General features: G+C 43.1%; 3 protein-coding genes across 4 annotated transcripts; 2 read left to right on the forward strand and 1 right to left on the reverse strand.

The window, feature by feature from the left end:
* Positions 1 to 1,858: 1,858 nt before the first annotated feature.
* LOC137935186 (uncharacterized) lies at positions 1,859 to 2,662 on the forward strand. The gene is made up of 2 exons (XM_068779876.1): positions 1,859 to 2,045; positions 2,180 to 2,662. Exons 1-2 carry the CDS (start codon positions 1,948 to 1,950, stop codon positions 2,451 to 2,453), a joined length of 372 nt encoding a protein of 123 aa, XP_068635977.1. The 5' UTR covers positions 1,859 to 1,947; the 3' UTR covers positions 2,454 to 2,662.
* A 3,286-nt stretch (positions 2,663 to 5,948) lies between these two features.
* Positions 5,949 to 7,019, reverse strand: LOC137934298 (metalloendoproteinase 1-MMP-like). The gene has a single exon (XM_068778582.1). It carries the CDS (start codon positions 7,017 to 7,019, stop codon positions 5,949 to 5,951), a length of 1,071 nt encoding a protein of 356 aa, XP_068634683.1.
* A 6,059-nt stretch (positions 7,020 to 13,078) lies between these two features.
* LOC137935078 (squamosa promoter-binding-like protein 8) lies at positions 13,079 to 15,441 on the forward strand. Of its 2 annotated transcripts, none has more exons than XM_068779723.1 (4): positions 13,079 to 13,460; positions 13,636 to 14,358; positions 14,824 to 14,984; positions 15,078 to 15,441. In XM_068779723.1, the coding sequence occupies exons 2-4, from the start codon at positions 13,721 to 13,723 to the stop codon at positions 15,251 to 15,253; spliced, it is 975 nt and encodes a 324-aa protein (XP_068635824.1). In that variant the 5' UTR covers positions 13,079 to 13,460; positions 13,636 to 13,720; the 3' UTR covers positions 15,254 to 15,441. The 2 variants fall into 2 exon arrangements, with proteins under 2 accessions (XP_068635824.1, XP_068635825.1); XM_068779724.1 differs by having other exon boundaries at positions 13,449 to 13,533.
* Positions 15,442 to 16,072: the final 631 nt, after the last annotated feature.

Below are 16,072 nucleotides of genomic sequence, written 5' to 3' on the forward strand. Positions count from 1 at the left end.
CTTTACTGGAGGAGGGTGAAAGAGCTACAGAAATTGATTGACAAGATGCCTAGGAAACCTGTGAATTATGTCCCACTAACTACATTGTCGGCTATGAAACTTCTTTTTCTTATTGAGCTCGTTTTCGCCATGGATTTGCGAAATGCAGAGATCGATCATCAAATCTCACCAAGAACACAAGCAGTTTTTTATCCTCTCTGATTCTAAAGGCCTCTCCACAAAAAGGATGGATTATTGGACAGGAAGGGTTCGTATTTCAACTTGGTCCCGTGGAGATCTCAATTTTCATTCCCAAATCTTTTCTACTACCTCCTGTAACCTCTAACCACCCTAAGTTTCCTCGGACTGTCTCGAGGTTTTAAGAGTTTTTATTTGTGTTCTTTCAGTTTCTGCTCAACACCAAGGTTCTGCAATGGGGAAAATTTGTCTCAGCGGTAGAGCAGAAGTCAGCAGAACAAATGATGCTTCAATTACGTAACACCAGATATTGCAAATTTCAGCCGTATCATATCAATAAATCCATCTCATTAGATAAGTCCAAGATCCCCATGATGAGGGACTCGTCATGGGTCACATCAAAATTCCCATCTTAGAACAGGAAAAAAAAAAAAGGCCACAAAAGTCTAAAGATCCCACTAAAGAAAATTTACAAGACCTGCTCAGTCAGAAATTCTCCGTTCACTTCAGTCGCAACATCCAAAACCACCCAATTACAGATATTGGGAGTTCGAGACTTGTTCTTGTTAATGCTTATAATATTCGAGAAACCTGTGTTTGAGAATCTGCTCTGCTATTATGCTGGGTTATTGGGGTTAGTAGGGCCAGCACTGGGAGAATTGTTGAGGCTGGGCCATGAAGGGGATTCTCATTTCAATTATCGTCTGACTTATCTTGAAGTAGAGGGCTAGCCTCCATTAAATTATTATGAGATCTCTTCTTCCCACTCGGGGAAGATGAGCTGCTCATAACAAACTTTTGTGCCTTGCATCTGAAGGTTCTTGTTGAACTACGAAGGGAAGTCACGAAAACGAAAACGCTCGATTGCAGTATTCTCATAGCAGATTTTGAACTTGGGGATCTTCTAAGACATGAGGTTCTGATTGTCTGAGGGAAATGATATAAATCACAGATCTTTTAAGTTCAGATTTGTTTCAATCAATCTTCGTGGAGAGGCCTATCGCTTGGAAGTATAAATACTAGTGATTCTGGACTGAAGTTGAATGAGCTTCGTTCATGGTGAGTTTAATTTCATTCAGGGGCGCGTTAGTTGATTTATTCGTTCCAGGAATTTCTTTTCCAAGAAATCCCTGAACCCGATCAAAATCGACATGAATAAAACTGGTCCCATCTATATTCCATTCATCCGCGTCTAGGTGGTTGGCCTGGTCCAAGGATTTCGCGTTCAGAATTCTTGTTCTTGACAGGGAAATGACAACTACGTCCTCTTTCTCCTGCATGTTTTTTTTTTTTTTTTTTGGGTCCGTAGTAGCCGTTGGCCAAGTTCTTCATAACAAAGTTACGTCCAATTTGAAGAAAAAATAAATTTACTCGTTACTGTTTCGGTTTTTCTGATTCTTTGGTAACCGGTGTAGAAATCAGAAAAAGTATAAAAACAGCTTTACAATGGCGAAGGAGAAGGAGAAAAGAGACTTTTCGCGCTTCTGTAATTTCAGCTCTGCCTGCGCTAAGTCTCCTCGTCTTTCTCTCTTTGTCTCTCTCCCCCACCCGAAACCTGTAGAAAATTTATCCTCTACAGTACATACAGTCATACATCGTTATAATTTACAGAGGTTATAATTTCTACATGTATTATATATATACATATGAAGCTGACTACCGACCCAACCGGCCTCGCTTTCTCATTTGTTCGGCCCCGTATTTCACTCTCTCATTCTCTCTCTCTCTCTCTCCCTCTCTCTTTCTGAAGCATCGGCCGAAGCTCCGGCCATGGTCGACATCCCCACCGTCTGTTGCATGTGCGGCGACATCGGTTTCCGCGACAAACTCTTCCGATGCAACAAATGCCAGTATCGATTCCAACATTCGTATGTCATCATCTTCTCCCCGCCGTGACTTCCCGCTTATTCTCATGTCCATTTATTCTTCGTTTCCATCACGTTCTTCTTCTTTAGTACTCTCTTCTCAAATGAATTTTTCTCTTTCTGTTGGATTGTTACAGTTACTGCAGCAACTACAACGATCAAGGATCGATGGCCGCGGTCTGTGACTGGTGCCAGAGTGAAGAGAGGAGTGGTACTAAACATGGTGGCTACTCGAAGAGATCAGCCGGAAAGGAAGCCGGAATCAGCAGCAGGTCCGAGTACAGTGGGGACAGGATCAAACAGCACGAGAGAGAGGAGACTAGCAATGATCGCGGCAAGAACATGAGTGGTACCCCGTCTCCCAGGCCCGCCGGTCGTAGATACAAGCTGCTCAAGGATGTTCTTTGTTGAAAAACTTCACGCTCAAGAAGCATAAAAATCGTGAGTTCGTCCATATAGTAATTGATAATTACAGCTTCCGTTTTGGTGATCTCTTCTTCCTTTTCAAGTTTTGAGGGAATTTGACGGGTTCCCGTGATCGGTCATGCCGTCATGGCTTCTCCTTAATGTATGGATCGTCAACATTTTTGCTGAAAATCAGTGGAGGTTTCCTTTCTTAATTTTCTCGTCTACCTAATTTTAAGAGAGCAGAAAGTTAATCCTCTTTTCTGCCTTCCCTTCTTTCTCACTCAAACTGACTCCTTCCAGAGCTTAGGGTTACCAACTCGATGTTTGTAAATTAGTTTCGCTTTTACATTCAGGATAGAGAATCTCACTTTTGCGTACAAGGAACCCATGAGTGGTTGCATCAGAAGAAAAAAAAAATGTCTGATTCTGAAGTGAGAGCTAAGGTACCATTTATTGCATCTGGAGAATGTTAGAAATAGCGTACCCGTGAGCTCTAACAGATACAATTTACCCAGATTGGAAAGACAGGAATTCCGCGTCTAATCTATCGCATCTATACAGTATTTGCGAGTTCTTCGCAAAAGCCATCTTTCATTCTTCAGTGAATTTTCATGGCCTTGGACTGATCCTGCAGAAAAATTCCAGAATAAAAAAGCAGCGTACAACACTGGATAAGGCTTGAGGTATTGCTGAGACAGATCGTCCGGTTCTGAATTCTTTCGAGGTGAAAGCAAAGCAGGTTTAATTTGAGTACTGTAAACCCAAAACCCTAACGTAAATTAATACCAGTAACTGCGCGGAAACACGTTGTCATTTCCGGCTAGAGTTGTTCAACTAGGCCTTTGGTAGGGCTTTGATGAGATGGAAGATATCTGGGTAGGCATTCAAATTAAGGTTCATAGTACCGGCAAAAGCTGCTTGTTCCATGTTCATTGGATACAACGGATCAGTCTTAAGCGTCTGTTTGTACTTCTGGGCCATCTGAAAAAAAACTACTGTATGTAGACTCCTTTCTGGATTTATATGAAGGAGACTGTGATGATGTTGAAGATGAACCAGGAAAACCCAAGTACGAGGGTACAGACAGAGAGGGGAGAGACGGAGTTTGTTGTAGCCATTCATTCAATTTACGGAGGTTTAATATTGAACACATATGGTGCTCGTGACCTGCTCTGGTTTGGAAATATCTCCAAAGAGCTACGGCTTCAAAGACCCCTTCCACTGCAATTGTTTTGGCCATTTGTGAGAAACCAACAGCAGTCCCTGTCTCTATTCTTGAAATGACAGTGAAGCTATCGCTTTATGAGCTACAGAACAGAGCTTTTGTTCCTATATGAACAGTCCCAGAAGCTGACGAAGATGTTGCCAAAGCATGACTTTAATATTACTTCATTTGGTACATTACCTGGTTTTACAATCTCAATTCTGAATTAACCCAGATTCCTCACCCTAGTCCCCGACTCTCAGCAGTCGGCGCCCATCGCACCTCTTCCACAAGACGCTAATTTGAGGAAGGAGCGGCCATCATGTGCTTGCTCTGCGCTCCCAACCAACTTTCCTCCTGCAAATCCTACCCACCTTCCTTGGTTTCCAAACCATCTTCACCTTCTTTCTTCGTCCTCACACCATCCGTTCCCTCCTTTCAGTTTTCCCCTCTCGCAAGCAACACTTGGGACTTGGGATTCAGGCCGCATAAGCTCGTCCCTCCCCGCTGTAACTGGCTGAAAGAAAGCGCGGAAACCCACGGCCCTTGGGTGTTTGTGGAAATGGCTCAACCGACAGAAAAGCTCTAAGATTTTGCCGTTTCGACAGAAAAATACAACGGGGGTGTCTCAAAAAGGCCAAACCGCCTTTTCGGGAGGCGAAGGTGAGGACGAGAGAAGCACTCGCATGTGGAACATGTCTCATCAGACTGATACCCATGAGTTGAAGCGTCCAAATCACCAAACGAATTCATGGTCCAGAAATCTCACTGGTTTTTTTTTCTTTTTCTTTCCACCCAAGAGATAAAATCGTTCGGATGTTTGAGAAACTTTCCACGATTGATGCATTCCACATGTGATCTGCTCTGAATTCGTATGCTTTGAATCCTCGTCTCTGTTGAGATCGACAGAGTTTCAGCTGTGCCACCCACTTTTTTTTTTTTTATTAATTAAGGGTTTTTAGACAAGTTCAAATCCGTGTGAACTATGGATTTGTGAGCGGCCGAGTCAAATTTGGGTGAGAACGAGTCGGGTTTGACCCATTCGTTTTGTTTCTTCCAAGTCTCCCGTTACTCGTTCCAAAATCGAATCGAGTCAAACCTCTTACTTGGTATCTTGACCAATTTCATCAAGATCAAGACTGATCCCCAGTCACCTATCAGGTCGGAACAGCTTCGACTTGGCTGAGTTGACCCGAATTTTAACGGATCTGAATTGGGTTGGAGATTAAGACTCACGCTTTCTATTCTGGTCTTAAATCCAGCCTTAGACTCAGATTGACTCAACATGACTCAGTCAGTCTGACCGTTACATGTATTTCAAACTTATAAGAACGGGTTTTTGGAGTTAAATTTATGGGGCGAGTTTGAGTTTCCTAAAGAGAAATAGTGTACGAGTTAGGCGAGTCAGAAGGACAGACTGGTAATTCTCCACAAGAGTGAGAAACAATGCCGGGTTGCTGTGACATATCAATAATAGCTACAACACAAATCACTCGACATTTCGACATGGGCTAAAAAAGGTGCCATGTGAAAATTGCTCCCTAATTGGTGTCACACCTCGTGTCACATCATAAGAAGAATCTATTTCCTAAACTTCAGCCTTACAATTCATTATAAATTGTTTTAATCTTCCTAAATTTCCAATTTAATTAATGTGTCATTAAATGATATTTAAAAGCGAAAATTTCCATGGGTTTGGTTACAACAAGAGCTAATTAAGTTCAATTAAATGAAAAATTATAGCTAATTATTAATTAACTTTAATTTCATTATTAGTTACAAGTGAAGTTAGTTGAACCTACGCTAACTAGGTTTAATCTCATATCGTTAGCATAATCAATCTCGACCTCGGCTTCGAACCTAAAATTGGAATTTAGATCGAGCCCAACGAATTAGGGAAGGCCCATCAGAATGCCCAAGGAAAAGAGGTGACAAGTGGCGACCAGCAAAACCATTCCCAAGTTCAAACTCCCATCGATTATATCTTTCAAACGCACAACGACCCTCTCCTCCACCCCTTGCCAGCCGTCAGATCCCCATGGGGCGGCCCACAAAGTGTCACCCACATTCATCCTTTAGTGGACCCAGCACTTTGTGGGCCCCATCCAACATTTGTACCATGAGGACTTGCTTACATCGTGGAGACGCCGAGGAAGAACCCACCAGACGAAGTTTTTAAACATTTTTCATTACGAATCCTTATACATCAAGCTTCGGTGTATGTTATCGTTGAAAGAAAGGTGGTGAAAACCAGAAATGAATTAAAGAATCTCTAATTGCTTGCAGTTGCTTCCTTATGTTGCTCTAACTAATATCAGCATCAAAAGGCCTAACAAGATTCTTCCGACGGCGACGGTGTATACACTGGCGTTAGATGTATCAGAGGCCGCCAGGGAGCTGCGATTGAAGTTGGGGTTGGAGCCGTACAGAAACTGGGCCCCATTCACGTCATCCACCGTTAGATCAACTTTCTTTATCCGAGGACTCAGACTGGCGTACATGATGGCTTCCTTGACTGGGGTGTGAGCCAGGCCCAGCACGTGACCGATCTCGTGCGTCGCCACGGACTCCAAATCGATGGCGGACTTGGACTTTTCCGTCCCCAAGTCCAGTGCCCACGTCTCCGCCGCGTCCAGGTGAAACCGCCCGTTCTCCGGCGAGAACGCGTGCGCCAGCACCCCCAGCACGCCGTCGAACGGTTCGCCGTCTCCGTGATCGCCCCTGTAGAATCCGATTTTGATGTCGGCTGACAGGTAGTACGGCGTTTCCATGAACGTGACCGGGATGACGGCGGCCCACCGGGAGAACGCCCGGCGGAAGGCGTTCTGTACGTCCGAGGGGTCCAGGTAGTCGATTGAATTCGTCGGGGAGAAGGAGTACGTGAGCGTCGAGCGGGTCCATCGTGGTTGTCCCTGGAAGAACTGGTATCGACGTGTCGTGTGGAGTGGGCCGGCCGACGGGGTGTCGCTCACGCCGCACCGCGGGGTGTTTATCGACGATATCGTGTGGGAGTCCAGCCGGCCGGTGACGGGTAGCCCGAAGTTGGATTGGTATTTCCTTACCGCGGACACCAATCGGTCGTCGAACACATCGGTGAAATTCGTCCCTGGAATTGGCCGGATGTACCCGAACCGGTTCAGGTACTTCTTCAGCTCGGCGAAGCCGGTGACTTCCTTGCCGAGCTCCGCGTCAATCAACCGTTGGAATTGATCACCCCACCTGGCGTTGATCTCCTCCACCCCGATGGTTATCGTTTGTGTTTGCTTCTCTGCCGGTGCAGTTCTGGCGGGAAGACACACCCCGAAAAAGAGTGAGACAGATAGTAAGAAGAGAGAGACGACAGAGAAAGAAGATAACGGACCCATTTCTTCGTTCCAAAGCATCGATCGTACAGTAGCGATGGTGGGAGGGAATGTTTTTAAAGCTTCCCTCTTTCGTGGGTTTTATCTTTTTTGGTTTTTTAATCCTACAAAACATCTGCGATTTCGTTGGAGAAGGCTCATGATCCTTTGGCTTGTTTGAATTTCTACCTCCTTATGATGACGCTTCCTCTCTGGCTCTACGGTTGGTGAACCACTAAAAAACGATTGAATAACAAAGCAGAAAAGAAAAACAAAAAAAAAAACAAGAGATTGATAGATTACCGAAAAGACACAGAAAGAGAAACGAGGAATGGCACCCCTGTAAATTGGATGAGGGATGTCTGCCTTCGTTTTCAGGGAGGAAAACTCGATGATGGAGCTCGCCCAGTTAGGAATAATAATCCACAGAGGTGGGCCTCTGAGTCGTAGTTTCGGACGTGAGGGAGACTCAACCGATGATGACGAATGTCACGAAACTGCTCACGAAGCTTCAACTGCATCCGAAGGGCTACTACGTCAATCCACTGTTCGTTTCTTGTTTCTTGCACGATTGATTGAATTATACTTCCATAAAAAAATAAGATTAAGAAAGAAAAAAAAACCAGAAAGAAATCAAAGATGACATGTTTAGTATCGACTGAGAGAAGATTATCTACTCTTAGATGTTATCGAAACAAAGATTTTAAAATGAAAGGTCGTTAACTTCTCTAGTTGATCTTGTTGAACTCTTTTTTTCCTTTCCGATTGAGAAAGAAACAAACACTTTAGGTCAACCAAAAGCCCGAAGATGACAAAGACTTCCGGTAGACGAGGAAAAAGTGAGAATACTGTTACAACCGAAGATTTTCTCTTCGTTTCTATTTACGAGTCTTCATCTACGTCGCAGTTACCGCCGTGATCAAACCTTAAAAAACATCGACCTTGGCAAACGATCTATTCTGAGAAAGCAAAGGGTCGGACCACGTAGTTTTCATCGCCGGAAATGATAAAATTCAAAGTATGGCCTAGAAATTCCAGACGTGAATGTCTGGGGTTGTGCGGAAAATGGAGGATTGATCAGAAATAAAACAGGAAGGCAACGACGTTAAACAACTGAGAAAAGCGATGTCGGATTGGTTAAAAATAAGAGAGGTATGTGAGAGACTCACGTAAGGTTGGCGACCGACGAAGCTTGACCTCGCCTGTGATTACGATTTCTTTATGTGTGGGCAGTGGGCTGGTAAGCGTCAGGGTCGACCGGTCGACGCAAGTGAAAGAGATGGCGAGGAATAATGGAAGAATAATGCATGACCGGATAGGGAGGCTTTCTGTATCTGACCCATCGCTTGCCGTCTCTGTACCGGTTCTTTACCCCGATATTTCTGTTACAACCAAAATAATTACTTAAGAGTTTATAAGCTCATTATCTAGTAATCAGATAACGCCCGGCCAACAAGCAGAACATGTGAAGCATTCAATACCCAATACCAAACTTTGACCGATCAACTCCGAAAGACTGGTTAGTAAAAGGGGTAATTTAAGTTTGGAAATTAGTTATTTTTGCTAATATTTTTTTAAAAATAGACTCTTCGAAAAAAAATATGGAAATTGGAGAAAAAAAGAGAGAAAATTTTATCACAATATAAAAAATATTTAAGTTCAAATTATTGTAATATAAAAATATAAAATTATTATCTAAAATTCAATTCATAGAAATTAAATCATGGAATGCTTGTTTATAATAGATTTATAAATAAATGTATATTCCAAATATTGATTTTAGTTTGTAAAGAGAAGTCTGTTATTAATATTTTAATACTTACATATATTTTAGTTCTTAGGCTTATATATAATTTTAATCATTCAAAATTTTAAATTTGTTAATTTTTTTCTTTTACTTTTTCCTTGTGCATCTAAACAAGTGAAAATAAACTTTTTTTTTCTTTTCTCTTTTTCTTCCTTTTTTTTCTTCTTCTTCACTTTCTATGTTCCAAACACAACAACTAAACTGTTTACAATGATCTTCGACTAGGGGTAGGCACATGTATGGTCGATTGGGTTTCCTAAAACCTGACCCCCAAACTTGAACTAGAAAAAATTGAAATGTCATATCCAACCCTGACCCGATCACCGTCCTAACAACCCCATCCATGCAAACTCGGTTTGAACATGACCAATACTTCCTGGGGTCCTCGTAAACAAGACCCAACCTCAACCCATCCCTGACTTGTCCCTATCCTATTTTATATCCTCGTCTCATCCCTGCGTGTCGGGTTTAGGAAAACTTGTCCCCAACTGAAACTCGATGGGTTTTTTTCTCACCTTGCATCCAACCCGCGTGATGAAATCCAAAACCCAATTTTAGGGTTTTTTCGGGTTTGGTTGAGGTTCCTCATGAAACCCAACTTGATGCCCACCTCTATCTCCAATTAGGGGTGGCTTCGAACCAAGCCGGCTCGAGTTTGGCTCGGTTCAATTCGTTATATCTCAAGTTTGAGATTAGAAATTGGCTCGTTTAAATTAACGAGCCGAGCTCGACCAGGGCCAAGTTCGGCTCGTCGGCTCTTTAATTTAACGAGCGGTGATTCGGGGGTCTCTCTCTGAACCAGAAGAGAGGGGGAGGGGTGGCCCCATTTGCCCCTCCCGCCACAGCGCTGACCGTCCCCCGCCAGACCGGCGCCGTACAAAACCTCTCGATATTCCTTCTCTCTTCTCTCGTCACTGATTTACCGCTGAAATCGGTTCACCTGCTATCGCCTGCTGCCGATTGCCCCACCGGCCACAACACCGACCGCTCCCGTCTACTGGCGCAACCCCCCTGCCGCCGCCCCCCCCCCTCTTGGAAGCGTCGTCTCGTGCATGTGGACTTTCATACGTGTGAGTTTGGGAGGGTTTCGCACATGCAAATTTTTTTTAATTAAAAAAATCTCTTATCCTATTCGGACGATGTGATTCCATCTGCCCTAGCCGCTGCCCTTTCTTCAGACGATGCAATTTCGTCCGCCTCTAGTGCCGCTGCTTTTCCACCAGACAAGGCAATTCTGTCCGCACTAACCGTTTTCAGTGTTGCTGCTTTGCCACCTGACAATGAAATTCCGTCCGCACTAGCCGCCTCCAATGCAACTACTTTTCCACCTGACGATAAAATCCCGTCCGCACCAGCCGCCTCCAATGCAACTACTTTTCCACCTGACAATAAAATTTCGTCCGCACCAGCTGCCTCCTGTGCTGCTGCTCTGCCACCTTACGATGAAGTAATTTTAATATTTTTAACGACATTAAGTAACTAGTAGTGGAAAAATATTTTTTTATGCGACAATAACTAATTTTTTTTTTTGTTTTTGTCATAGGTGGAGATTTTGCTCATGCATGGACGTATACTATTTTCTAGTATAAAGAGAAACAACTATAGTTTGTAAATTTATAATGGATTTATAGATTTTATTTGGGTGATTGTAAATTGATAGTGATATTTCATTTAATTTTGTTGTGTTTGATTATTGTATGAAGTTTATTCATAATGTTATGCAGTGTATGGAGTGTTTAGACTATTTTATGGAGTGTATGGAGTATATAAACAATTTCATGGAGTGTTTATGGAATATATAGACAATTTTATGGAGTGTTTTTGCAGGTATTATATATATAGATTATGCCTAATTTTAAGTAGAGGTCATGTCTAATTTTATATAGGTATTATATACATAGATTATGCCCAATTTTAAGTAGAGGTCATACCCAATCTTATACGTGTATTATATATATAGGTCATGCCCAATTTTATGTAAAATGTATGTATAATTTTATATATAATTTATTTGATATATATTTTTTTGAAAATTTTTAAATGTATGTTGAAGGGTTTAAAAGATAATTATTAAAGATAATCCTAGTAATAATTCCCTCATTTGGGTTTTTTAACATTTTCTTGGCTATTCCTACGATTCACTTTAAAAGTAATGCTAGTAATAATTCTTTCGTTTGACGGCTTTATGCAACTCCACATTAGTCAATATTTTATTCAACGAGACCATAATTGGTTTAAATTTTCTTGCTAATTAACGACTATTTTAATGGGTTTAAAAGATAATTATTAAAGATAATGAATCAATCTTAAATAATGGTTAAGACTTAATCTAGGTTTTAATGATTGTAAGCTGATCCCATTTCACTTAGGGTTCATCAATCAATATCTGATGATTAGTCACCACACAAGCTATTTCGTTCTAATGCTTGTCTAACCCACCTCTACTAAGCAACTTGAGAACAATATTCTTAATTTGGAAGAGCATAGTGCGACAATTCTTGTACTATCCAACTCTATTCTGTTGTGGAGTATAAACACAAAAAAACTAATGAACAATGCGATTGACACTACAAAGAGTATGCGATTTATACAAAATATGAAGTGAAACACCAAATTGATTGACCCATCGCTGCCCTATCTCCATTATGTCTCTACCCTCTTTTATATCTTCGTCTCAGTTCTCTATGAATTCCGATGGGAAGCCCGATCTGATGCCGACCCCCACTGAGACGGCCTCGTATGGGCCAAATAATTGTATACAGAGAAGCCCATGTAGCAAATGGGTTCTCCATCCAACCTAATCCAATTTCTCGTGAATTGAATACTTGCAGAGTTATTGGACTAGAAACTGTTTATGTGAGAATCCATGAATTGAACTAAGGAGAGCACTTTTTTTTCTTTTAAATTATTGTATGAAATGTCATTACCTCTATTTTATCATTAAAATTGATTAAAAATAAGTTTAATTACAAATTTCTTGAGTTTATTAGTCAATAATTTTTTTTTAAAGTTGGTCAATCATTTTGGGATAGGTTTTGGACCCAACTTTATGTGTTATCAGAGTAGGTATTTATATGTGAGCTTCTACCTAAATTATATATACGGAGAGTCAAAAAAAGGACCTACACGTGAGAGAGATAGAGTGTTAAAGAATAGTCCCACATAAATTAGTGAGTATAAAAATCTTAAGTTTATTAGTTAAAAAATAGATTTACTAAATTGGTTAAACATTTTGGAACGGGCGTTGACCCAAATTCAGATCGACCCGACCGAGTTTTGACATGCTTGAGTGGGTTCTCGATTATTATTGCATGAAATGTCATTATCTCTATTTTATCTTTAAAATTGATTAAAAAAATATTAATTTCTTAAATAAGCATTAACGCAAATGCATGCATTACCTGGCTTTGGGTGAGTCAACCCGACCGAGTTTTAGCTACCCCATCAAAACACACTCCAAGAGATCTTTATCTACTCACACGTGCCACAGTGGACGATAGAGTGCGTGACCGACAACGGGTGGCATCTGGAGCACTCCAGACCAGCAAGAGTTGACGTGGACGGTCAAGATGGAGCGCATAAGGGATTCAAGAGATCGAAACATGTGTCTCGCTTTTCCGCCACATCCACGGTCTCCGGTCGCCCCTGCCCTTTCTTCTGACACGATAGGACGGGGCCTCCCACCCTTTCCTCATTTTTCAACTTCGCTACCAGACAAAACCGAAACCCTCTCCAGGACCTCCCCCCCCCTACCTCGGCAAATATCTCTAATGCCCTCGAACGTTAACGGAAGTCCGTAGAAATCTTCCAGGGCTATAATCGTCATTCAGAACACTCTCTCACCCAATCTCTTATTCTTCCAACATTCCGTACGCAAGGTCAACGTCCATGTCAGACTTTTCCACCAAATCCCTCCCCGTTATTTTATATTACATTTAACTAAAATTATATTGAATGGAGTACATCGTACGTAGATACGATCGCCTTCTCGTCGTTTTCAGCCAGAATGTTTGACCACGTTCTTTCACACATTTTCGGAACTGCCATTCATAATGGTTGCTCCGGACTAAGGGGCTTTTAGGTCATTATGTCACGTAATGGCAATCATTACGGAAAGGTTAGGGACGAAGGACAGAGTTAGACAGGGTTATAGGCAAGTGTTAAGAGGAGACTTTATTGCTGGGTTTTTGGTAATTTAAAGAAGATCATGTGGCAAATAGGGGAATGTACCAGTAGCTGCAGTATCCGTTTCCGTGCAGCCGCCTCCGGTCTCAGTTGTTCTGTATAGAAAGAGAGTTGGCTTTACTGTGCAAACCGTCTCTGCATCTCAGGGTCCTTTTTGATCTTCTCAAATGTTTCCATTGCGTGAAGGCATAGAAGAAGACTGAAAGTCTCAGTGGGGGAGAGAGAGAGAGAGAGCTCGGGATCTTCGAAAATCCCACTGAGCCAAATTGGAAGAAGTTGAAGTTCTATGATATTATCCATTTCCGTCTCTCGTCGTACAAACATCTTGCAGTGCGAGAAAGGAAGGACAGGTTAAGGAGACGAGGAGTTCTCGAAACGGCCAATGGCGATTGGGATTCGGGGAAGCGGTTCGTAAGCTCCAGAGGCTGCGCTGCTTCCATGCATTAGCGGAAGCGACTAGTGGTAGATAATGGGTAAGTGAACTGTTGAGGGATATATTCTGCAGTTCTTCGAGTTGGAATCTCGTGGAGGGCGATGGTAGAACTGGTACTTCTTTTGTGAAATTAGAAGCTTTGATTCCTCGGAATCACTCCATTGCTGCTCTGAACTAGTACCATCCTTTTCCTCTTTTGCTGTCTTGACTTGCAGGTAAAATTTCGCTGTCGTGAATTCTGAAATTTACACTTCCGTTCCTTAAAGCAAAGACCCGACCGACAAAGAGGGAGAGAAAGAAATGTTGGAATACGAATGGGGAAATCCGGCGACGATCCTATTTTTGGGAGAAGAATCCAACCAGATATCTGACCAAACGCGTCAGGTTCTGGACCCTTACCATGAAAACGTGACACCCGGAGGTTTCCTCCCGCCGGCGATACCATTCTCATCACAGAATCATCATATCGATAACCATAGCCATTTCCTCCTTGAGCAGCAGCAGCAGCAGCAGCAGCAGCAAAGCCAAATCCATCCCCTCGAGAGCGTCTACGGGCTCCCTTACCCAACCCTGCCCGTCCCACCTTCCAGCAGATTTTCCTCCGGTCAGCCGTTCGGACTAGTGGGACCCAAGACAGAGGACTTCGCATACTCTGGCAACAACGACTTCCAGTTTCCGTCCCGCATCGGGCTGAACCTGGGCGGCCGGACGTATTTCGCATCGTCAGAAGACGACTTCGTGAGCCGGCTGTACCGGCGGTCGAGGGGGATCGAGACCGGCCCGGCGAACGCGCCGAGGTGCCAGGCGGAGGGTTGCACCGCTGACCTCAGCCAAGCCAAGCACTACCACCGGCGGCACAAGGTCTGCGAGTTCCACTCCAAGGCATCCACCGTCTTAGCCGCCGGCCTCACTCAGCGCTTCTGTCAGCAATGCAGCAGGTGAGCGTCGCCGAACTGCTACCAAAATACCAAATTACCCCTTTTCCTCTTCCTTGCCTCCACAGATTCAAGCCTGTCTACATAGTGGGCCCAGCAGCATGTAGCCCATGATTTTTTCCACATCATGTGGGCCGTAGCTCGATCTCTTCACCATTACTAAATAAAAAACTGCAGATATTTCTTAATTGTTTTTCGTCGTTGACGGTCAACGCTTGACCAATCAAAGACGAAGAGATAACGCGTGTCTTCTCACGGTTGGCTGAAATGCTGTTATGGCCTTAGGGGAACAGAGACGTCTACACTCCGACACGCTTTTGTTTGTTTATTATTTGTTAGAACATGGAAACTTTCGGAAGATTTACGAGTAAAATATTTTGCGAAAAGCAACAAAACGCATCTGAAATTCTGAACTACGATTTCTGAAGCAGTGTCTATATTTTTTATCTGTTGGGTATTGTTTTGCAGGTTTCATCTGCTGTCGGAGTTCGATCAAGGCAAGCGTAGTTGCAGAAAAAGGCTGGCAGATCACAACAGACGGCGGCGGAAGTCGCAGCCTCAGCCACAGCGGTCAGCTCGTTCGGATAACCCCAATACTTCTCTCGCGCCTCCAGTTGATTCGACTTCTAGTAATTGCTCTAGTTTGATTTGTTGCAGACAAAGGCTGGTTGATTTTCTTTCTTCTTTCTTGGAGGAAACTGATCGAACTGGGTGTTTTGCAGAATCGTCGTCGGAGTCGGGCGGGACGGGGCGGTCGTCGTCGGTCACCGTGGCAATCTCTTCTCCGCGGTTTTCTCTGGATTGCTTCGGGGCGAGGCATGAGTCGGCCTCATCGTCTTCCAACTCTCGTTTGTCGCATCCCTTGGATCGTCGACTCTGGGACGATGACGGTTGCTGACGGGGTTACATCCACTCTTGCTTTCGTGGAGGTGTCCAGCCCTTTTTCGGGGGGCCTTTTCTTTTGTATTGCTCGTTTTTAGTTTCAAGTAACTCTTTCCAAGTTCCGGGAAACTGAGACCAAGTTGAGTTGCACCGTGTTAAAAGCTTTCCAATCATGGACGTCGTTTAAATTCCTGCTTTTAATAATGGAAGAATCGATGCCAGTACTGATACGTGAAAAAACCAAATGAAGTGAAGCCATTAATCCATTCACTAGTTCACGCAGTGAAGGATCGAGTTTGCTCCCCTACAGTATTTATTAAGATAGGATTTAAAATCCGACGAAGAATTTCTTTGCATGATTGAAAAGTCTCTTCGGAGGTGTTCCAAAATAGAACCGTAATTTCTGGGAATCTGGCTCGAGTGGAGCTGAAAAAGAGAGAGTTTCTGTTTCTGTTTCTGTTGTTCGTCACCGTGATCCACTTCCAATTCTCTTTTTCTTTTTCCATTTCCATCCTAGTGCACGATGCAGAAAGATACAAACTCCGATCCCCATTATTGGACCTACAATGGCAAGCTTTTACATCGAGGGGCCTGTGTCAGGCTTGCTTTCCATGCAGCAATTTCCATAACTGATGTGCTCTCAAGCTCCAGCACTGATTTGGACGGCAAGTGTGACGGTGAAGTTATACCATAAATCTGCTAACAGAGATCGATTCTGAAAGGGCCGTGGGAAAATGTTCTTACTGATTGTCCAAATCTGCTTCTTTCACTTCTATGCTTTCCATGAGTAGAAAAAAGGAACTTTCAGAAGTTTAATACTAATGGCGCACTTGGG

This window comes from Aristolochia californica, unplaced genomic scaffold (assembly GCF_029961685.1).
Source record: "Aristolochia californica isolate CCGP_79_NKW_82.1479 unplaced genomic scaffold, dmAriCali1.0.hap1 SCAF_6, whole genome shotgun sequence".
NCBI lineage: Eukaryota > Viridiplantae > Streptophyta > Magnoliopsida > Piperales > Aristolochiaceae > Aristolochia > Aristolochia californica.

Bases quoted from the DNA above. Each gene is read 5' to 3' on its own strand.
- LOC137935186 (XM_068779876.1), top strand. From the start codon at position 1,948: ATGGTCGACATCCCCACCGTCTGTTGCATGTGCGGCGACATCGGTTTC. The intron at 2,046-2,179 runs GTATGTCATCAT...GGATTGTTACAG, and splicing joins CAGTATCGATTCCAACATTC to TTACTGCAGCAACTACAACG.
- LOC137934298 (XM_068778582.1), bottom strand. From the start codon at position 7,019: ATGGGTCCGTTATCTTCTTTCTCTGTCGTCTCTCTCTTCTTACTATCT.
- LOC137935078 (XM_068779723.1), top strand. From the start codon at position 13,721: ATGTTGGAATACGAATGGGGAAATCCGGCGACGATCCTATTTTTGGGA. The intron at 14,359-14,823 runs GTGAGCGTCGCC...ATTGTTTTGCAG, and splicing joins TTCTGTCAGCAATGCAGCAG to GTTTCATCTGCTGTCGGAGT. The intron at 14,985-15,077 runs GTAATTGCTCTA...GGTGTTTTGCAG, and splicing joins TCCAGTTGATTCGACTTCTA to AATCGTCGTCGGAGTCGGGC.